The sequence below is a fragment of the Dasypus novemcinctus genome, chromosome X (assembly GCF_030445035.2).
Source record: "Dasypus novemcinctus isolate mDasNov1 chromosome X, mDasNov1.1.hap2, whole genome shotgun sequence".
Classification (NCBI taxonomy): Eukaryota; Metazoa; Chordata; class Mammalia; order Cingulata; family Dasypodidae; genus Dasypus; species Dasypus novemcinctus.
This window is the reverse complement of record NC_080704.1, coordinates 22275439-22299177: the sequence shown is the minus strand read 5'-3', so window position 1 is coordinate 22299177 and position 23739 is coordinate 22275439. Positions and strand designations below refer to the sequence as shown.

Below are 23739 nucleotides of genomic sequence, written 5' to 3'. Positions count from 1 at the left end.
ATCTGGTCACCCTGCTTCACTTAATAGTAGACTCTTGGTACCCAGAGGGACTCTTGACCCATCTCTAGACTATGGATTTGGTGTTCAGTCTGGGAGCCACTGTGGATGTAGAGGGAAGGGGTGAAACCTGACCTATCTTAGAGGACCTAGTATATGACAGGCACAAGCCAGGTTCTTTGCATGTCATCTCATTTACTCATCACAACCACTTTATTCTTTTTTATTTATTTGTTATTTATTTCTGATTTATTTTTAAAATTGTATTGAAGTGTATTGTTCATACATGAACATACATAGACAATAAGAGTAAGTAAAAGTTGTGAACTTACAAAACAAACATGCATAACATCGTACAGGTCTCCCATACATCCCCCCCCCCCCACCACCTTCCATTGTTGGGAGACATTTGTTACAAATTATGAAAGAATATTGTCAAAATCTTACTACGGCCACTTTATTTTGCAGATGAGGAAATAAGCTCAAGAGAACCTAGAGAGGCAGGGCTTCTCAGTCTCTTACTCAGTTGGGCCTGGGGGATTCTGAGCTTTGGACTTTGAACCCGATCATTCACTCCGATCCAACACTTGTGTCTGTCTATAGAGATACATACGCATGATTTACAGAAAAGCTAGAAGTCAAGGAAGAGTTAAGTGAACTATCATGTGGGTGGAAGTGGCAGGGCTGATGCTAGAAGCTGCAATTCCTGACTCTCAGAAACATAGTGAGCATGCATTCAAGCTTTTTTTAACTCAATGAGGGAAACTGCAAGATGGTGAGACTGGCTCAAAGAGAATTGTGGAACAGCAAGGTATTTATAGTGATTAAAAGAAAAAAGGCTTTATTAAGATTGCTAAGGTAGATACAAAAATATTTAGTGTCCTTTAGGGCAATAACACTGCAACCTTCGAGGTCACCTTTTCTATGGACAAACCATTTGCATCTCTACTGGTCAAAATTTGTTTTCATTGCTACCCGACAAGACGCATTTGCACTGCTTTCAGTTTTCTGTGAGTTAACATCCACATTAACAGAGTTGTAGTATCACTTCATAAACAGAAAATCATATGTCAAACAAAGATATATGTCCCTAGGAACTCAGCAGTGGGATTAGGGGATGGGGGAGGACTGCTAGACAATGCCCAACATGGCACTAGAAGGACCTGTAGGAACCCCTTTGGCCTATTTCTGAGTTTTAGATAATTTGTGCTAATATGTCATTTATCCCTTTTTGTCCTTGGTGCCAAGCAGGGCACATAGGAGACATTTTTTGAAAGTTGAACGAGTGAAAAATGAACGGACAACAGAATAGAACATTTATCCTATGGTAGAAGGACAAACTTCTTAGAATGGAACCTGAAAGAAATTCCAGAGGAAAAAAATAAACAGATATGACAAATTGAAAAAAAAAAAAAAGAGTTGAAATTTTGGTATGAGTTTAAGTTAGTATAGCTAAAGAAAGAGAACAGCAAATAGGGAAAATATTGCAGTAAATTGACTAAAAAGTTATTATATATGTAACATGAAAAAATTTTCAGAAGCTACTGTAACAATGATACATGATGAATTTGCCATGAACACAAATCCCATAAGGAGAAATAAAAACCTTAAACATGAGAAAACATTCCACCCTGCTATTAATTTTAAAAATACAAATGAAGACAATAATGGGGGAAACGGATGTGGCTCAAGCAGTTGGGCTCCTGTCTACCATATAGGAGGTCCAGGGTTTGATGCCCAAGGCATCCTGGTGAAGGCAAGCTGGCCCACACGGAGTGCCGGCACACACGGGAGTGCCGCCTCATACAGGAGTGCTGGCTAACATGGAGAGCTGGCACAGCAAGATGAGGTAACTAAAAGAGACACAGAGGAGAGACAATAAGAGGCATAGCAGAACAGGGAGCTGAGGTGGCAAAAGAGAATTATTGGCTCTCTCTCACTTCGGAAGGTTCCAGATCAGTTCCCGGAGCCAGCTAATGAGAATACAAGCAGACACAGAAGAATGCAGAGCGAATGGACACCGAGAGCAGACAATGGGGCGGGAATAAATAAATAAATCTTAAAAAAAAAAAAGAGGCAATAATGGGGTTCCTCTTATTTTCTTATGACAAGCCTAAGAAAATATTTAATGGTAAGACTGTTGGTAAAGCTTAGAACAACTGGTGACTTTGTATATCTGTATTGGCCTTGCATTAAGCTATATAGCAAGCTATGTCACGTAATCTCACTCCTAGGAATTGATTCACAGAAATTGGTTAACAAAAGGGGGAAAAATATGTGAAATGTGTTCATTGCAGCAGTGATTGTGATAATGAAAAGTAATCGAGAAAGAAAATAGGTGAGTTAAGTTCTGTTAGCCAGCTGGAAGACTGTGAAAGCCATTAAGATGGCAAACACAGAGGTCTTTACATCTGTATTTATTATGGTTCTTTGCATTGTAGTTATCTGTTATATTCCACTAAAGTAAGAGCTTTTCAACAGCAGGGATCTGGTTTTTATCTTATCTTTATATTCGTGGTGCCTGGAAAAATGCCTAAAACCTAATATGTACTTTAATAAATGCTCATCAATTAAGTGAATGAATAAACGGAACCATGAAGACTTTTTTGCAATATAATTGAACAGATTAGAACACCAAATTGCATATTCCAGGATACAATCTTATAAAGTATAGCTTGTATGCATATGATCATATCAGAGGCTTGAAAGGGAACAGAATTGAAAATGGTTTTGTCATAGAAGGTGACTTTTCCCTTCATGGTGTAATAATGTTTTAAGAAGAAATGCAGATCATGATAAGGAAGATTATTAATAAATTTCTGGGCAGTATTGCCCACTTGACCCTGCTGGTTGACTGCAGGGAGACCCCGTGGGGATTGCTAAAGGAGGGGTTGATTGGAGTTGGTTACCGTGAGTGTTTCGATGGTGATAGGCCTTCACTACCACCTGCAACCCCTTGCCATCCACTGCCAGGTCAGTGCTAGCCTGCCTTCTGGGATTGCTTCAAGTAGGAAAAAGGAAGAATAATACTATGGGTATTTATAATACATGGAACAGAATGTAAAGGTTGGCCTTTTAGTGCAGTTTTGGACATTACATCATCAACAATTAGTTTCCCTGATTTGTTTGTAATAGTATGGCTATTGGGCCATGGTCACTGGATAATATAAATCCTAACCTTCTTTCGTAGAATCAGTGTTGTCCTAAATGGTTTCAAGTAGCTCTTCTCTAATTCCGCTGGAGACTAAAACCAAAACAAACAAAACCCCATAAATCACAGGGGCAGATTAAGGTAAATCCATAATAATAGCATTGCAGTATTGCAGAATCAATCAATTAATCAAGTGCACATTTTTTTTACCCCCTGCAATGGACAATTTTGAATGTATGGGTGAGTATGGAAGACACTCCTAAAAAATGATACGCATATACCTAAGCATCTGATTTTAATTTAAAATGTAAAAATGTGTATTGCATTTGTCATTTATCCAGACAACCTTGTGATATAGGGCCAAGGCTTTTTCCTTACATATGGATGTACTGGTTTGAAGGCCGTCTTCTCTGCATCCATAATGCATCCTCTGCCATTTCCATTGGTCTCTTTAAAGTGGACTGATAACTTAAAAGCATCACTGAAACAAAGGGAGTACAGCACTCCTTCTCAAGTTCTAGAGCCCCTCACCCCTAATCTTTTTTTTAGCTGTCTTGTCCATACCTAAGAGGGAAACAGGTTCTCCCCCCTTCAAATGGCTACCTCTATTCCTCATCACTGGTGACTCTTTCTCTTCATACCGCTATGTTTTGGTGCTATTGAACCATTGGCTTGGGTGGAAACAAACCTGATGCTTGGCAGGGTAGACAGATCATCTGGCCAGGAGCTAACGACCAGCCTTGCTCACTCAGCCTGCCACGGGCCTGCGCAGTACGCTTTACAGAGGGAGTGGAGAGTGCAAGGCAGTCTACAGTGAGGGGAGTTGGCAAAGTGAAGGTTGCTCAAAAAAGTGCTTACCAGGGTACTGTTTCCGGGCTGGAGAGCAGTAGTTCTGTTGTCAAAAAAGACCTTCTTAAGCCTAAAGGAACTGGGCTGCCAACTCAAAAGGAAACAGCATGCTCAATGCTTGAGTAGATGTTTTTTAAGAAATCATTGTGAATAAACACTTGTGTCATTTTTTTAGATGTTATCTCTTATTTCTGACATTATTAATACTTTTTTTAACTTTTTAAAATTGAAATAGATCACTCATACATAAACATACATAATAAATGTGTAATAGTTATGAACTTAAAAAACAAATACGTAACCTCAAACATATATAACATCTCACCCTACCACCAATAACTTGCATTGTTTTTAAACCTTTTTAACTAATGATTAAAGAACATTGTCAAAATATTACTACTAAACAAAGTATTTTCCCCTTAACCAATCCGATTATTATTATCTTTATATCATTTATATATGAACATACATAAACAATTAAGTGTATAGTAAAAGTTGTGAACTTACAAAGCAAACATGCATAACGTCATACAGGGGTCCCATACATCAACCCTCCACCAACACTTTGTATTGTCACAAGACGTTTGTTGCAAACTATGAAAGAACACTGTCAAAATCTTACTACTAATCATAGTTCTTTTCTTACATTTGGTCTGTTTTTCCCCCAACCCACCCTATTATTATTTTTTAAATGTATTTTTTTATGACAGAAATTGTAAACTTATAAAACAATCACACACATGTGCAGAATTCCCAAACAACACCCCTCCATCAACACACCACAATGTGGTGTGTCATTTGCTACAGATAAAATAATATCATCTGATTATTGCCATGTCCATAGCATACATTCGGCTCTCTTTTTCCATACTGCCTCAGTATCAAAATAATACATCTTTTGCATAGATGTAAGAATATTATATTACTACTACTAACCACAGTCCATAGGTCACTCCAGCTGTATTTTTCCCATGCTTCTCTACATTCCCAACACCCTGCAGTAGTGATGTACATTTGTTGTAGCTCACAAAGGACACCCTTGCATCTGTACCATCAACCACAATTCTCACCCACCTTTTGGTTTACTATGCTATCCAGTTCCTAGATTATTCTCAACCATTCTGTCAGTTGTCATTTACGTAGCTAGACTACCATTTTCAGTCACATCCCCATTTATAAACTAGCTGTTACTGTGTGTTATCATCCACTCTATACCTTTCCACAATTTTACAGTAAAGCTAATTAAAACTTCTACATACATTAAACATCAGTAGTCCACCCAGTCCCTCTCTTATCTCCTTTAAGACTCTACCACCTACCACCAGGTCTTGAAGATATTCTCCAATAATTTCTTCTAGAAGTTTTATAGTTCTTGTTTTCTTTCGTTTTTGTTTTTTAGTTTTTTGATCCATTTTGAGTTAATTTTTGGATAAGGTGTGAGATAGGGGTTCTCTCTCCTTCTTTCAGCTATGAATATCCAATTCTTTCAGCACCATTTGTTGAATGGATTATTCTGCCCAAGCTGTGTGAGTTTCACAGGCTAGTCCAAAGTCACTTGACCATACATGTGAGGGTCTTCCATTGGTCTATTGGTTCCATTGGTCTATTGTATCTGTCTTTAGGCCAGTACCATGCTGTTTTTTACCACTATAGGTAGGTATTATGATTTAAAGTCTGGAGATGAAGGTTCACTTTTCCTTTTTATGATGTTTCTGGCTATTCAGGACTCCTTACCCTTCCAAATAAATTTAATGATTGTATTTTCCATTTTTTCTCTAATGCTGGTGGAATTTTTGTCAGGATTGCATTAAATCCATGCATCAATTTGAGTAGAACTGACATCTTAATGATATTTAGTCTTCTAATCCATGAGCATGGAATGTTCTTCCAGTTATTTAGGGCTTTTTTAAATTTGTTTTAACACTGAGTTGCAGTTTTCTGAATACAAGTGCTCTACATCATTGGTTAAGTTTATTCCTATTTGAGTTTTATCTGTCATATTTTATTTTCACCATTCTTTTGACACTTTCAGTTACTTTTATTGATATCACCTTCATTTCTAGACTCTCTTCCAGGCCCTTCTCTCTCCTGTCTTTTCTTTTCAGGCTCTAGCACACCCTTTAGTATTTCCTGAAAATGTGGTCTCTTGCTTAGAAATTCTCTCTGTTTCTGTTTATCTGTGAATATTCTAATTTCACCCTCATTTTTGAAAGACAGTCTTGCTGGATATAAGATTCTTGACTGGAAGTTTTTCTGTTGTAGTATCTTAAATATATCAGACCACTGTCTTCTTTGCCTCCGTAGTTTCTGGTGAGAAATCAGCACTTAATCTTATTGGATATCCCTTATATGTTATGCATTGCTTTTCTCTTGCTGCTCTCAGAATTCTCCTTTTGTCTTTTGCCTTTGACATCCTGATGAGTATGTGTCTTGGAGTTGATCTATTCGGATTTTTTCGGATGGGAGTATGTTATGTTTCTTGGACATGGATATCTATGTCCTTCAATAGGGTTGGGAAATTTTCTACCATTATTTCTTTAAATATTCCTTCTGCCCCTTTTTCCTTCCCTTCTCCTTCTGGGACACCCATGGCATGTATGTTTGTATGCCTTTTGCTGTCATTTATTTCCCTGAGACTTTGTTCAATTTTTTCCATTCTTTTCTCCATCTGTTCTTTTGTGTGTTCACTTTCAGAGGCCATTTCTTCAAGCTCACCAATCCTTTCTTCTGCCTCCTCAAATCTGCTATTATATGATTCCAGTGTTTTTTTTAATGTCATTGATTGCACCTTTCATTCCCATAAGATCTGCTGTTTTTCTGTGTATGCTTTCAAATTCTTCTTTGTGCTCATTCAGTGTCTTCTTAATATCCTTAATCTCTTTCGCCATCTCATTGAATTTATTAAGGAGATTTGTTTGAACATCTATAATTAGTTGTCTCAATTCCTTTATGTCATCTGGAGGCTTATCTTGTTCCTTTAACTGGGCCATAGCTTCCTGTTTCTTGGTGTGGATTGTAATTTTTTGTTAGTGTCTTCGCATATGGTTTACTTGAGTATTCTGGGTGCAGTTTTTCTCTTTGGTTTAGGACTTCCTATTGTTTCTCCCTTGCTTGTTGCACAGTAGGAGTCAAGCATGTAGTTGGTGCTGTAAGCTGTGGAGGCTCAAGTTGCCCTCATTGCACCAGGGACCAATGATGCGTCTTCCAACTTTCTCCTTTGCCAGGGGTAGGGACCAAGTCACAGCTATGTGGAATAATCCACATGCAGGCTTAGACTGTAGTTGCCCAGAGAGACAGATGAATCTTCACATCCCTTTTTCCCCTGCCTGGGGCAGAGATGGAGCTGTAGGTGTGGGCAGCAATCTATGCAGTGCGGGTCCAAGAAGACCGCAGAGCCCTGGAAGACTTCTGAGTCACTTGTGTCATTTTTGTGCGGAGTTAAGGCTTATAAACACAGGTGATGTTCTAATTGTAAGATCAGAGATGGTGTGTGGAAAAGGTTATAAGGAAAAACAGCATTTGAGGGTCTCAGGCATTTTGAAAATGGACTTTTTGGCCTATGGTTTATAAGTGCATTGAAACCTCTTTGTTTTCCTGTTTATGTTATCTAGAAAGGAGCCACGCTCCTCTTTGAGGTAGATAAGCTTTGTCTTAACCAGTCTCTTTTAGTAGTGACCAAAGGGATGCTTTGTTGCCTTTATTTGTTCTTTATGGTTAGTTTGTGAGGTGTTTTCTAGTGGTCCCCTGTTAGGCCAGCTGGAGGCTTAGGGTTTTGGTCTCTGAATTAAAGCCTGACCTGGCCCTGTGGTTTGCAGAGATGGTTACTTACACTTTCAAAAAACTTATGCATCTTCCTTTTTGTACCCATACAAGGAGATGTGGTTTTCTGTACTAGAGTTAAAGAGGCCCTTGAAATTCTTCAAAACTTGAACTCAATCAAAAAACCTCATGGGTCAGTTCAGCCTCATTTCATTTTTGATGGAAGAACTTTGAAGATGTGTGTGTGAAGAAGGATGCCTTTTGTTTTATGCTTGCCCGTGAGAAATCAACTTCATTTAAAAGCTGATTTATTAATAAGTGATCAAAGCATACCTAAATTCTTCCGTGTTTAAGACACCCCCTTGCTTTAGAAGGGTTCATATCCTTTTTCTAAAAAAAAAAAAGGCAGCATTAATATAAAAACATGTCTATTGGAATTTGATAATCTGAAGGGCTCAAGCTGCCCTTCAGTTATTTTTCCAAATAACTTTGGGATGAGCTCTTCTAATTTCCTCATGTGCAGAGATGACAAAGCATTAGTATTAAGGGGAGACAAGCTTGTTTAGGAGAAAAAGTGGTTAGATTAGAGCCATCAACATAGAATACAGACTAAAAGCATATAAAACTCACATATTTGCAAGGTCAAATACATTTATAATGGACTTTTGTAGCTGTGGGACTTACCAAACATCTGAGTGCTTACTCTGTGAAAGAAACTATGTTTGTGACAGTTCAGATATTTCTCAAACAAAAGCTCTGCTTTGAAACATGTTCCTTCTGGTCAGGGAAGACAAGATATACATGGCCAAGAAGACAACTAATAACCCAAAATGTTGTTAGAGTGGCAAGTGGTGGTATTGACATGCAAGAGAGGAATTTGAAAACAGGAGTACTCATTGAGGGTAAAGAAGATGCTTTCTAGATAGGTGACATTTCAACTGAATGTGTGAAAGGTGACCAGTATTTGGATTCATTCATCAACAAACTTGTGTTGTGTTGTGGAAGGCCCTGGGATCATCTGGAGGAAGGAGGATGGAATATGGGTACAGACTTGCTCTGAAGTAGGGGAAGACCTGTGAATGTTTAGGGGCAGGTGTGGAGAGCATGAAGCAGGAGCTGGTGGATGTGAAGAAATGGGATTGAGATAGAACTTTTTAAGGGACTGAACTGCTAGTGGAATACCGCATTTAAAGGTTCCTTTTATACTGTCAGAGATTTTCTAAGGTTAACGTATCCCCATAGGAAATGTTCTTACCCGCGAGTAGTGACAGGGTGAAACGTGAAGATCTTGATTCCCCAGAAAGGTTGTCTTGCTGGCTTGATTTACTATTTGTTCTGATATCATTCTCTGAGATGTTAGTAAGTTCTGAGCATAGAATCATTCAGGAATTTGGGGACCTGTAGACTAGCCTGTAGTGTTTTGAAGGACAGGAACAATCCTGGGACAGCATGTAGCATCAAGTACTGCTGAAGGAGATCTGTAAAAGCCCTGCCAGAAACCCTTCCCACCATGGATATTGCTCTGTCTCATTGGCCAGAGTTAGCCTGTCTTCAGTAGAAATGGGATATATGTTTTCTCAAATCATTTCCCTCTGAATTACCCTACAGATTTCATTCTCAGAAGAACAAGGGAAGGAATAAAAATCAACTTCTGTGTGTGTATGGAATGTTCTTACCCTGCCAGAAAGAGATAATCATGCAATAAACTACACAGGAATTGGGCGGAAAGGTTGGCATAGGCATTTAGGACCTAATTAACTCTTTTTATTTACTTTTGGTACAACTGGCTTCCCATGTCCTAAAATTAACAGAGATGGTTATAATGATACTTTTTAAAAAAAGATATATTCCATCCATTTATTTCTCCCTACCCTGTCATTGTTTGTGCTTGCTGTCTGTTCATCTTCCCTTTAGGAGGCACACAGAACTGAATCCAGGACCTCCCAGGTAGGAAGGAGGTGCCTAATCACTTGAGTCACCTCTGCTTCCCACTTCGTTGTTTTTCTCATTATGTTTTCCTCCTTGTGCTTCTTTTTTTTTCATTTTTATTATCTTTTTTTTTAAAAGATACATAGATCACACAAAATGTTACATTAAAAATATAAGAGGTTCCCATATACCCCACTCCCCACACCCCACACTCCTCCCATATTGACAACTTCTTTCATTAGTCGTGATAGCTTCATAGCATTTGATGAGTACATTTTGGAGCATCACTACACAGCATGGATTATGGTTTATGTTGTAGGTTACACACTCTCCCAGTCCATTCAGTGAGTTATGACAAGATATATAATGTCCTGCCTCCATCCCTGCAGTATCATTGAGGACAACTCCAAGTCCCGAAAATTCCCCAATATCACACCTCTTTTTCTGTCTCCTCACCTTCATCAACTCCCATGGCCACTGTCTCCACATCAGTGACACAATTTCTTCCATTGCTAGAGTCACAATTCTATAGTAGAATACCAGTAAGTCCACTCTAATCCATATTTTATTCCTCCATCCTGAGTACCCTGGGCGCTAGCCACTCTACCTCTAAATTAAGAGGAGGCTTAGATCCCACATGGCTGATGGATGGAATTCTCCTGCTTGCAGCTGTAGACTCTCTCAGTTCCCTGGTGTGGTGGTTAAATATCCTCACCTCCCTGTTAGCTGACCTGGGTAAGTCTAGTGACTTGGAGAGTAGGTTTTGCAACTCTGCTGAGGCTTAGGGCCCAGCTGGCACATGGAAAGTCCAGACATTCAAGTCTTCTGAGTGTGCACCAACCACAGGTTCAGTAAAAGTGATAGAAGAAGCATGCATAGAGAGGTCACATCTGAGTCCAACTCCATCACACTCAGCAGCACAAATTCCAAAGTAGGTCCCACTGATAAGGCACTGAACTCCAGAGCCATCTGTCATGACTGTAGGACGTGGGCATGTTAGTAGTCCTCAGGAGCACCCCTACCTGGGGTTGTATCTACTTTGGCTGTCTCTCAGATTCTGCTGAGAAGTGTGTAAGCGTGACCTCTCTGATGACCTTCTGACTCACTTTAAAGTCTCTTAGCCATATCAACTCATTTGTCTTTACCATTTCCCCCTTTTATTCAAGGTCTTTTTCTAGTTACATCACCCACTGGTGCTTGGTAGTAATCCCTCGGCGCCAGGGAGGCTAATTCCCAGGAATCATGTCCCATGCTGGGAGGAAGATAATGCGTTTACATGCTGAGTTTGGCTTAGACAGTGGCCACCTTTGAGCATCATGATGGCTCTCAGGAGGTAACTCTTAGGCACCCTGCAGCCCTAGGACAAATTGAAATTTCAAGCACAGAGGCTCATAAGCATAGTCATAAGTATCAAGGGCCCATCAATGGACCATCCTTCTTTACTGGTCTTTGCCCTTGTACTTGGGGGATTGTTGCTGCTCCATTGAGGAGTGTGACAGTTTCCCGGAATGGGAACTCAGCACTCCCTCAGTTGCCAGGTGAAACCCTACCCTCCATGTCAATACCCAACGAACATACGAACATATCTATATACTATATATGCATGTCCTGGAGAACTCTCTCCCACCCATGCATCCCCCATCAATGATACCCCACACACACTTCATTTTTGAAGAAGTTTTGGATTACAGAGGGTTTCAACTATGGCAGGGGAGGAGCACTCCTTGTGTCTCTTGTTGCATCAGCTTACTGTGCCAGCCCATCACGTCAGCTCACTGTCTTGCTTGTCTTCTTTAGGAGGCACTGGGAACCGAACCTGGGACCTCCCATGTGGTAGGTGGGAGCCCAATCGCTTAAGCCACATCCACTTCCCCAGGCATGGTTATTTGAAGCAACTAAAGTAAGAAATATTGTAGGTGTTTCTACCAGAATAGGTGCTCATTAAATATTGGTTGACTGAATGGACCTGTGGCCAGTCTCTGGGAGAGGCATACAGACCAAGGCCTGGCAGTACCTACTTCAGAACAGTAGCCAATATAGTCAGGGTCTCTTGGTCCCTTCTGCTTTTCAAAGGAAGGAAAAATCCTGTTGTGGGGGAGGCAGGACTTCCTAGGCCTCCATGGAGGATTTTCCCCAGTGATTTCCCTGTCATTCAGTCATGTGGGAGGCCCTGTGCCTTACTCTTAAAATGAATGAACAAGTGAATGAGTGTAATCACTGGCCGCCAGCGTCCTCATCTTTATGCAGAAGGGTAAACTAGAATATCCTAAAGAGGGATAATGTGAGGGTGAAGATCCTATTTCGCATCTCTCCAGCCTGGATTTCAAGACCAAAACAGCAGGCCTTTCAGAAGAAATCCTACTGACCAGCTCTCATGGGTACTGGGCTCAGCCCCGCCCCCCCACCTTGGTGACGGGCTCTCACTCACAGAGAAATGAGCCTCGTGTCCATTGAGCCTGTGAGGTCAAGTGTGCCCCTCAGGCAGTAAACACTGGTTTTATTGTGCGCCCCTCTATTCCCTGCTTGGCTAATGATAGACCTCCCATTGGCCACTCCTCTCAGACTGTGTGACAGTGATTTAGGCATCTGGGGGTGTGGCAAGGTGGAGACCCCCATTTCCCCCCCGCAGGCAGCCCGCTGCTCCCACGCAGCAGGAGAGCATCTCTCTGGGCTCTCGGGCTGCAGCCGCTTGGTACTGGAGAACCGGCATGTTTTAGAGACTGTCAAACGGGATGGAATGGAATTGGCCCAGTTGCCTGCGCTGTCAGGGATTATGCCAAGGACTGCTTATTTACAGTCCATGCCCTTGGGTTTTCCCTCCTGTCCTGTCATTCCTGGGAGAAAGAAAGTTCGCTTTATGGTTGCTTTTTCAAGATTAGCACAAAGGACCCATGATACAAATCCTGTGGCTATTTATATTTGGGCTCATGGCGAATCTTCCTAAGCATCTTAACTTGTAAAAAGCTCCTTGAAAGAATAATGCGTATCAGTGGAATGGAGAAACACAGAATGGTTTCGAATGAAATGCTGTTAAATGCCACGGGTTGGTTTTGAATAGTCATTAGGACAGTTGTGCATGGATGCAGTTGTCTGGATTCTTCACTGAAGATTGTGTGAGCACAAAAATGTAATTGCCACTATGCAAGTCTATATCCCATGATTTCCCTAACAAATATTCTAAATGTACCATTCTGGGGAAGCGGATTTGGCTCAATGGATAGAGCATCTGCCTACCACATGGGAGGTCCGCGGTTCAAACCCCGGGCCTCCTGACCCGTGTGGAGCTGGCCCATGTGTAGTGCTGAGGCATGTAAGGAGTGCCGTGCCACGCAGTGTGTCCCCCACGTAGGGGAGCCCCATGCACAAGGAATGCACCCCATAAAGAGAGCCGCCCTGTGCAACAAAAGTGCAGCCTGCCCAGGAGTGGGGCCGCACACACGGAGAGCTGACGCAGCAAGATGACACAACAAAAAGAGACACAGACTCCCAGTGCCACTGATAAGAATCCAAGTGGACCCAGAGGAACTCACAGCGAATGGACACAGAGAGCAGACAACTGGGGTGGGGGGATGGGGAGAGAAATAAATAAAAAATAAATCTAAATGTACCATTCTGGTTGTATCCATTCCAAGGGCACCTTCAGCTTCCCACTTTCTAGAAAGTTCCCCCCCCCATCCACCCCGCTCTCTCCCCTAATTGTATCTGTCTTTTCTACTCTTCAAGGCCTACCTTAATTTTGATTTCTTTTTTCTCAAAGCCTTCCCTTTGCATCCCAGATTTCGGTGAGCTCAACTTGGTATAACAGTTTTGGTTTGTACTAAGTCATGGCATTTTTCTCATCTATTTGCCTTGCCTTGCTGGTTTTCAGTCATACCTACCCTTCCTTCCTGCCTTTAAAGCATGTACCCTTTCTGCCTTCTTGAGGTAGTACCCTTGCCAACTTCTTGAGGAAAAAAAAAAGACCTGTCATGCAAGGTTCTGTATCCCCAGCCTCTAGCACAGACTCATAATGCATGTATCTCTAACACTGATAGAAGTGCTGTCCTAAACACGACCGCTGTGAAGTGTGGTGATTAGCCCCATTGTACAGGTGGGAAAACAGGCTTAGTTGGGTAGGAAATTTGAATGATTTCACACAGCTGCTAAGTTTCAGTGTAGGAATTGAACTGGGCTTTTGACTGACTTTTCAAAAAAGAAACCTATTTTAGCTTTTAAATTGTATTTGTTGATTTGGGTAGGTAATGATTTATGCATGTGATAAAAAAAAAAATTCCAAAGATTCTGGGTCTCCTTCTGTTACACCACACCATGCTAGTAACTTAATACTTGCTTGTTCGCAGAATTCCCTCATTATTTTACCTCCGAGAAGCTAGCTCCTTCTTCTGACTTCTGCTGCTCTATTAATGGCTCCATCACAAATTCTTGGGATGATTTTTTTTTTATCCTTCTCTTGCTTGTCCTAGCCAACTGGTCACTTGAGGTCAGCTCGAGCCTCAAAGGGCCTTGTGTCCACATCTGCCTTATCCATTCTCACTCCTCTCCCAGATCCAGCCTTCACTTCCCTACCCAGAGGACTTTGGTCTCACGGCCCTCCCTGCCTCCTCTCACCCTGTTTCCGTTCATGCAACGGCAATCTAGAACCCTGCAGAAACCTACAAGGAATCCTTCTACCTTCTGATTGAGGTCTCGAATGCTTGTCCAGGGGTTCTTAACTGCTGTTGTTATTCTGACTAGTTAGTGTTGGCCCTCTGATGAAGCTATTCTCAGTATTTGAATAATCTTTTTTCTTTTTCAAATAATGTTTTCAAATACATAAAAGAAAACATAGGGTTACAAAGAAAGCCATTTTTATGGGAATAGCCATCAAAGTATTTTAAAAGCAAATTTTGATATAATAATCTATGTGCTTCTTTAGTAATACTTTCAAGAGCCAGGGGTGCTAACTGCACCCGCTTCAAAGTAGCAATGATTGGAAGTGGTATCTTGAGATACCTGTAGTATCTATAATGTGCTCTCAAAATATCTGTGAATTTGTTTATTGATAAGTCACAGGTACTGCTAATATTACTGCAGCTTGTTACCCTACATTTATAATGGAAGGAAATGCTAAAAATTTCAGTGGGAGGTTGGTGGAAATAAAGTGTTATTTTGTTTCCATTTAAGTTTATGGACTCTTGTTAAAAATCCCTGCCTTCGCCTGTTTCTCAAGAATCTAGGCAGTCTGCCTTCCATGTGCCCTGTTAATGTTTTTTTTTTCTTTTTAAGGAGGTCCCGGGTATTGAACCCAGGACCTCATACATGGGAAGCAGGCGCTCAACTACTGAGCTACATCCGCTCCCCACCCCTTTCAGCTTTGAAGCTTTGGGTCCTCCAGCTCTCCCTGGGTGGGGTTCTGTCCTCTGCACCATACGGCCGTGTCTGACCTGGTCCCTGCATCTCTCTGCTTCTGTTTGCATCTGCGCAGGTAGAGGAAGGATGGTGGGAAGGTGTTCTCAACGGAAAGACCGGAATGTTTCCTTCCAACTTCATCAAGGAGCTGTCGGGGGAGTCGGACGACCTTGGCATTTCCCAGGACGAGCACCTCTCCAAGTCAAGTAAGGAAGTCCACGCCACCAAGCGGGAACGGGGCGGGGGGACCATTGGGCTTTGCCCTCCAGCCTCTCTTCTCTTCTGTATCCCACGCTGAGAGGCTGTGCCAGAAACTCTCGAGTATTTTCTTGTTTATACTACCGTAACGCACTGTGGCTCGGCAAGGCTGTCACCCTAAAGATGTGGCCTGCAGCCCCACATTCTGTACGTCTCTGGATAGGTGATCACCAGCCTTCAAGCCATGCTAACACTGTGCCATGGGTGGCCCATGGTGGTGTGCCTCCACGTCCCTCTGAAGTGTTGCTCAGTGTAAGTTGGTCATTATTTTTAAAATGAACCGGATGAGATTGTCAGCCTCCCTTGAGGAGCTTGGAGAAAAATGGCAAAAAAAAAAAAAAAAAAAAAAGTCACTCGTGGGGAGAAGGGCAATGGACAGGATGAAGGCATGCCAGTTCCCCTAAAAGTAGGGGACGACCGCTAGAGGACAGGCCCCACCGTGGGTGAGCACATGTGATGTTCTGAGACGGTGAGAACAAACTCCAGGTCTTTCTTTCTCCAGGGCCTGAATGTCTCCCTCCAGCTTCTCTGCTGCCCTTTCCAGCTCACGGAGCAAAAGGTCAGGACCGGGAAGCTCTGTTCTCCCAGTCACTAACCCACCTTCCTCTGTGGGCGTCTTTGTCTCTCTCGTGCCGTCTCGAGCCAAGGTCCTGGGTGTGAATGTTGTAAAAGGCTTGACTGTGTCTTAGTGATCCGCTACGACCTGGGGTCAAAGACTTTTCTTTTTGAACAAGCGGAGGGCAGCTCGTTTCTGTCACGGCAATTCTTAGACTCCTTCCTTTTCCATTGGGAATGTCTGACTCGCGTGATGTTCTCATGTTATGCCGTGTCTGTTTTACTTGACCAATAGCAAGACCGGACAAATTCCCAAACTGAAAGCCAAAGCCATGTCCCGAGAAGCACTCCCCTGCCCTCACTCATTTGCTGTCTCAGCAGCTCTGGATCACATGGCCCGCCATGCATAGAAATAGCACGGGTAGACTGTGGCCTCAGAAATGCCCTCCCCTCCACTGCCAAAGCCTGGGATCCCCTGTCCCCATGCCAGCCTAGGTTTTGTAGTAGGAAGGACGTGAAGGGATTTGGGAGCAAATGAGGCATCTGGCGCATCTGCTGCCTTCTCTGACTTCGGGCAGGGGATGCGCTGCCAACAGACCAGCTAGTGAGTGTAACTGGGAATAGAGATGGTGCCCTTGATCTCACTATAGGGGAGGTTGTGATAACTCCCAGATTCCACATGAGAATTCTTACGGCCTTGGTGTCTCCTTTCGTCCACTGAAATAGTGTTATGCATGGTAATTGGGTCCTATAATAACAACCTCTACCTCAGGGACGGTGTGGATTAAATTGGTTTTCTTGGAGGGAGGACCAAATCGGATAATTACGACACTTTCTCCATGGGGAAATGCATTGCATGTTCCGATAGCAATAATATCTACAAGCCACCTGGCCCCTCAAAGGCCCTCAGTAAATGGCAGCTCTCATTGGTAATAACGGCAGAGCCTTGGGATGTACCCAGTTAGTATGTGCAGGCTGCCTGCACAGTGCTTGAGAACGTGTTCACTGAAGCATTGGGCCGCTTTGGGACATTACTTTGAGATTCCTCTACGGATGTCAAGAAGGAGATCTGGAGAGGGATTGGACAACCTCTTTGGGAGAACTTTGACATCTTGGCGTCCTGCTATCCCAACTATGCTCCCAGGCCCAGGTGGTCAGAGGAATGATGACTATTGTACTTTTGGAACTATTGAAATAAACCATCTCCTCTCACTCCGAGTTACAGTGGGACATTTGACCCTGCCTGGCCCCTCAGCTCAAAGCATATGGTGCTAGAATTTGGGGCAAGAGGTTTAGGAGGTTGGGTGGGCTGGGCTGCATGATCACTTAACCTTTGCTTACCTGCTCAGAAGAGGCTATTTCTGCTTCTAGAGACTGCCTCTCTGATGGTGCTCATTCAAGTAAAAGCCTTCCATTTCAGGACCAGGAGAGCCCAGTAGTCATAGGGGTCTTTGATTTCAGCAGCCCTGTTTTCGTTACCATGGAATCTGTTCATTGTCGAGGGGGGGTTTAAGATCTTTGAAGAGGCATGGTCTCCTAACAAAGATGGATGCTTCTGGTAAGAACTACCTGGCTTTTATCTTCCTGTATACACAGTTAAGTAAAAGAGGGTGCATCTATCTCTCTGTCTGTCCATGTCCCTCCATCTGTCTCTCCTTCCTTCTTTTTCTTTTTTGTCTATTCTTCAATCATTCAACCTTTTTTTGAGCCCCTGTTGTTACTAAGACACAGCATAAGGCATGGAAGATATATAGAGACAAGTCAGACGGGGTCCCTGCCTTCAGTAAGCTCTCATTGCAGAAAGGGGGCACACACATCAATGGACATTCAGGCAAGTGTCCCAGGTGGGATACAAAGGCAGAGAGGCCAGTCCCATCTAGACTTGCTGATGACGGTGGTCCCAAAGGGGGCTTTAGGGAAGAGCAGATGTGATAGTATGGTCCCTGTGGCTTGCTAAATTGGAATGATCTCCTGAATGAGGGAGAAATAGCATCTCTCAGTGTTCTGACAGGTGTTTCAATAGCCACTGATCATTCAGAATTTGCTTTGGATTGTGACTGTGGTAAAATTTATATGATCAAATAAGATCACATGCAGAAATTATGCATATGGTATTTGGCCAAGCAGAACCTTTGATTTTAGAATGAATCTGTTTCTTCCCTGCCCCCAAAGAATAGTGCTACTACTTTCTTAAAATTTTTTTAAATTTTGAAATAATTATAGACTCACAGTACGTTGTAAAAAGCATGCATAGAGAGATCCCGTGTATCCTTAACCCAGATTCTCCCAGTGGTAGCATCTTGCATAACCATAGTACATACGTATTTATTTTTGTTATAAAGCTGAGAAAGACAAATATGCGTAATGCATGAAAGACATCTAGCTCTTTGCTTTGGTATGAGCTGAATGTGTACTTAATCAAATTAAGTCTTTATTAGACCAGGCTATTTAATACTCTTCATAAATTACAGTTAGTTTCCACAGATTGCTTAGTTCATGCATGGTCTCTGGGTTTGATGTTTGAGCCATTTTGGTAATTTTTAGAAGTCATAATGCCAGCGTATACAAATCCTCTTAATTTATATGCTTCTAGACATTAAGGTGGGTTTTTTAAGACCAATAAAAATCTGTGTCCTGATATATATGCAGAGAGCCAGGTTGTCAGTGACTCTTCGTACATGTCTCTTCATTTCTGTCTCATGCATGTGTGCATGCACACATACACACACATCTGTATGTGCACCTTTTATTTGGATTTGTCTTCTTCACATTGCTACTTCCAGAGTGTATTTGAGGTAGTTATTCACTTGAGTTCTATAAACCAATGGATGAATGTGATAGAAGAAACCCTGGCATTTCATTTATAAAGAAGTGTGCCAGGTCTGCTTCACACATGGTAAGTGTTCCAGTACATGCTTGTGAAATCATTTATGACTCTGAGGAGGCATTTTTATCTGTGAATGACAGGTGAAAATTGCTCGAATTGGTTTTACTTTTACCCTGATGTATTTTTACATATGGTGATGGGTTATGGAAATCTCTAAACCTTTTTAGATCTTTGGTCAGGGTAATCTAGTCTAACAAGAGAAGAGTTATAAGCAATTGTGTTGGTTGATACTTTGGTTTAAACGTTTTATCCCGGAAAAGGAAATTCATAGTTATGTAGTAGTAGAAACTCTTTGGAGCATATTTAAATTTGAAAACGTCTTTACCTTTGTGCCTTTCAAAGAACTTCTTAAACCTTAAAGGTGGTTTTTCAAAAAGATTTTTGTGACCTTTCTGTTATGGAAATTTTCTAATGTATACAAAGTAGAAAGAATGGTATTATGAACCTCTGTGTACCTGTCACCCACCTTCAGCACTTATCAACCTATGGCCCAATGGCTTGAGCCACCTCTGCTCCCTCCTCCTCCTTAGTATTTTAAAGTAAACCCCAGATATCATACAATTTCCCCCCAAAATATTTTAATATATAAATATATATAAATACTATAAAAGGATGTCATAAAAATAAAACATTATCCCAATGGATGTGTCATGATGATGGGAACGAGTGTTGTTGGGGGGGGGGGAGAGGGGGGGGTGGGGGGGTGGGGTTGAATGGGACCTCACATATATATTTTTAATGTAATATTATTACAAAGTCAATAAAAAATAAGAAAATTTAAAAAAATTTAAAAAAAAATAAATAAATAAAACATTATCATATACCCCCCTGAAAAAGCCCCAAACAAATGGTAATTCCTTAATATAATTAAATATATATTTAGTGGCCACTTTCCCTTAACTGTCTTGTGTGTGTGTGTGTATTTTTTTTTTTTTGAGGTACCAGGGCCAGGGATTGAACCCGGGACCTCATATGTGGGAAGCCGTAGCTCAACCACTGAGCCACATCAGCTCCCCTTATAATACAATTTCTTAGTTTGGGTCTGGATTCAAATAAGATACATACATTTTGATTGGTTGAGATGTCTCAAGTCTCTTTTAATCTATAGATTCCTCAATATCTCCTTTTTTTCCTTGCAATTTTTTTTTGCTGAGGAAACAGGGGTCATTTATCTATTATTTTCCCAGAGTCTGGCATTTGCTGATTTCATCTGAGGTGTCATTTAACCTTTATTCCTACAAATCGATAATTGGATTGAGGAGCTCAATCAGATTCAGGTTTGCTGTATTTATATTATTATTTTGCACAACTACTTCATAGGTGGTAAAGCTAGCTCATAATGTCTAGCCCCTCTGTTTTTAAGTGTTCACAGCCATTAATGATCATCACCCAGATCTGTTAATTCACTAGAAATTGCAAAATGGTGCCAACAAAGAATTTTTTTTTTAAAAAAGAATCAAACGGGCTACCGTGTACACAGATCAATAGTAAAAAGGAAGTTGAAAAAATCAAGTTTTTAAAAAACAAAACATATAAGTGGTTGGTTTAGTAGGGAAGGCAGCATCCTTATTGTGTTAGGGGTGGAAAGGAATTTAGAGATCGCCTAGATTGGTATGGACTGATGCCTAGTGCAGTTAAGTCCTAGGTGTGGCCCAACTTACGAGTGACAAGGCCAAATGATACGCAGACCTTCCACAGGCACGCTAGTGTCGCCTCACAGAGCATACGACACATTTCAAACCAGAGTACAAATTTGCTTGTTTTTTCTTATCACAGATCATGATTCATTCATTATCTTTTCAGTTACAATTTTGCGCATGCTAATATTTACTAAGCAATGTGAAATAGAGCTAATTATTATATGCTATAATCATTGACTATCCCAAATCTATAATAAAATTTATTTGGACTTGTGGCACAGAAACCTACATATGGCTGTTGTCCAATTTCATTTTCATGCACATTTATTTGTTTCTTGTTCAAGATACACATGCCTTTTCTGTTTTAAAATCTTTTTGATAATATTTAATTTCTTAGATTCTAAAATTATTGTTGTAAAACTAGAAAAAAATATTCCTTTTTTATTTTTTTATTTGGAAATAATTTTAAAATTACAGGACATTTGCAAAAGTAATACAAACTCCGTATCGAGAACTCCAGTGTACTCCCCACCCAGATACCCAGATTCACCAATTTTTTTTTTGTTTCTGAAAAATATTTTTTATTATCATTCTTTATTTATTTATTTATTTTATTTTTTATTTTTATTACATTCAGAAAATATGAGGTCCCCATATACCCCCCACCCCCTCACCCCACTCCTCCCCCATAACAACAATCTCCTCGATCATCATGACACATCCATTGCGTTTGGTGAATACATCTTTGGGCATCGCTGCACCTCATGGTCAGTGGTCCACATCGTAGCCCACACTCTCCTACGTTCCGTCCAGTGGGCCATAGATTCACCAATTTTTAACATTTAGTCTCATTTACTGTTCCACTCCTCTCCTCCCTTCTCCCTTCTCCCCTCTCCCCTCTCCCCTTTCCTCTTCTTTCATTTATCTCTCCATCCATCCATCTACTAAATATTTGAGAGTAGGTTGTATGCAGTGTGTTTCTTGAACACTTAATACTTCCATATACATTTCTTAAGAACAAGGATATTCACTTAAGTAGTCATCTTAAGTACAGTTATCCAGTTCAAGAGAGTTAGCATTAATATAGAACTTTACAGTCTATTCCAGTTTTTTCATATCTCCCTGTAAGTCCCTTTGGGCATTTTCTTTTCCATTATTAGATCCAATCCAGGATCACATATTACATTTTGTTATTGTCTCTTTAATCTCTCTGTTTCTCTCTTTTTTAAATTGTGGAAATGTATATACTACCTGAACTTTCCCGTCTCCACTACTCCCAGGCATACCATTCAGGGAAATTAATCACCCAATGTTGTGCTACCCTCCCCACCATCTGATAACAGAACTTTCCCATGACCCCACTATTCCTGTGTTTTTTTTAAACTACTGTAACTGCAGAAATATTTTCAGTTATTTCCCATAATTTTCAGAGGGAGAAATTTTGAATTTTCTTTTTATAACCATTAATAACCATGAGTTTTTAGTTTGAATTGAAGTCCTTACTTTCCTAATTTCTTATTTCTGAATTTAAGATTCTGATACTATAGTGACTTGTCAAATTAGCACAAAGATGGAGATGCTTTTGTAAAATCATGGAAAACAACTCCTATGATACAGAAATATCATGTTTCATTAGCTGTAAGAAACCGATCTATCAGTGAACCCCCTTGTATAGACGTGAAAGCCGGGCTGAGAAAACCCCAGCCAGTGGCATCACTCTGCTTATTTTTCTTTTTAATACTTGATGATATTTGTTTTGAACGTTCTATTAGCATTGAAGAACAATGAGCAGATTGACTAAACAGTTTTAGGCCAGATTAGATGCTGGCATAAGCACATGATTGTGTTCAGATTTTAAAATTCTTCCCCACAGTAGTATTTGCTGCTTCCAAGCAGTAATGTTTAATAGTGACGGTAGAGTAGTTCCCCAAATAAAGTAAGCCTAACTTAAGTTCACGAACCTTCCAGTCGCCCTTATCTTTAAGTGCTCTTCAGATAGAATGCCTGAGCATCCCTGCCCCAAAACCAGTCCAGGTGACAGCTCAAAAAGCCTTGCTCCCCATGGACAGCGAGCCCATGCAGAAAGTTGTGACCACTCAGAGTTCGCAGATCCTTGGGCTACCTCAGTGATTGACAGCCCTGTTCCTGGGGAAGAATTGTGGGAGTTATGCTGTACTGCTGCCATCCAGTTTTGGGGGGCTAACTTGTAAAACAGCTGTGTTCCGTAGGAGCATCGCTTGACTCAGTGTTAACTTAATGACTTCAGTTAAGCAGAATACAAATTTGCCCCAATAAAAATGAGCCACTATAACTTGCTCTGCTTTTGTTGTCAGTGCCCTCGAGAGCCGCAAGTCTAACAAGAACATTTGAAACACGGTGCTGTTTCTCTCGATCATTCCTACTTAGCCAGTGTTTTAAACATCTAAGTCTGGCTTGAATTGGATGGAGCATATCTGTGATACAAGGGTAGCTTTCAAAACAAAGGGCACCACCTTGCCGATAGGGCTTGGCGATCAGAAATATCTAATTCCACCTAAGTTGTCACCCCGATTGACCACCATTCTCCTCGTTTCTTGAGAGTGACAGGACCCAGAAGCTGACACTCTGGTTCCACCTGGGTTTCCCACTTTCATGTGGAACATTTCTAAGAAGTGAGACAAGTTGCTTTCTCCCCTTTCAGTTTCACTCTCAGCCTCTCTGTAAACCTATGCATCCCTCGGTGTGATTGTGAAGCTGTATGACCGGCCTCCAGCTTGATACTTAAATCACAAGCCATAGTCGAAGTTGTCACTTTGCTCATTTGTAGTAATACATTCCACTTTACCCACCACTGGTACCCTCTGTAGGGCCTGCGTGTGGGCGGGTATGTGAGCACACGCAGAGCAGGCCAGGATGCCAGTATCCTTTGCCCTTGCTCTTGGTTCCAGGGATTTGGGGCCAGAGTTGTGTGTCCAGCCTTATGCTATTGATCTCCTCTACTTTGTAACACAAAGAAGTCCTTGGCATTTTATGCTGGACGAGCCCTACGTCCTCATGCTTAAGTACAGTCTCATGACTGATTGGGCAAAACCTCAGTGAAGACATTGCAAGAAATAAGGTTTCCTCGGCGCTAAGCAGAAAATCTGTTATATGCTATATACACCACTGTTGGTTCAGTCCTCGTGGTTGAAAAAAACCCTCCAATATATGAATACGTTTTCTTGCTTAGAGATACTGAGGATGATAGAATCTTTTAAAGATGTCTTGTTTAGAATCTTAGGGTCACAATGACCAGTTTTTATCCTATAGGGCTCTAGGGGAAGAAGATGGAGGGCAGTGGACCTCAA

The 23739-nt window shown here is 41.3% G+C and overlaps 1 protein-coding gene across 4 annotated transcripts in view; it reads left to right on the top strand.

Annotated features, from left to right (window-relative positions):
- SH3KBP1 (SH3 domain containing kinase binding protein 1) overlaps positions 1-23739 on the top strand; it is a 388056-nt gene that overhangs the window by 179539 nt on the left and 184778 nt on the right. For 2 of the 4 annotated variants that reach the window (XM_058292029.2, XM_058292031.2), the window contains exons 5-6: positions 15150-15279; positions 15834-15890. In XM_058292029.2, coding sequence (XP_058148012.1) covers positions 15150-15279; positions 15834-15890 — 187 coding nt within the window. The remainder of the gene's footprint in view (positions 1-15149; positions 15280-15833; positions 15891-23739) is intronic. The other 2 variants (XM_058292032.2, XM_058292030.2) reach the window with 1 other exon arrangement.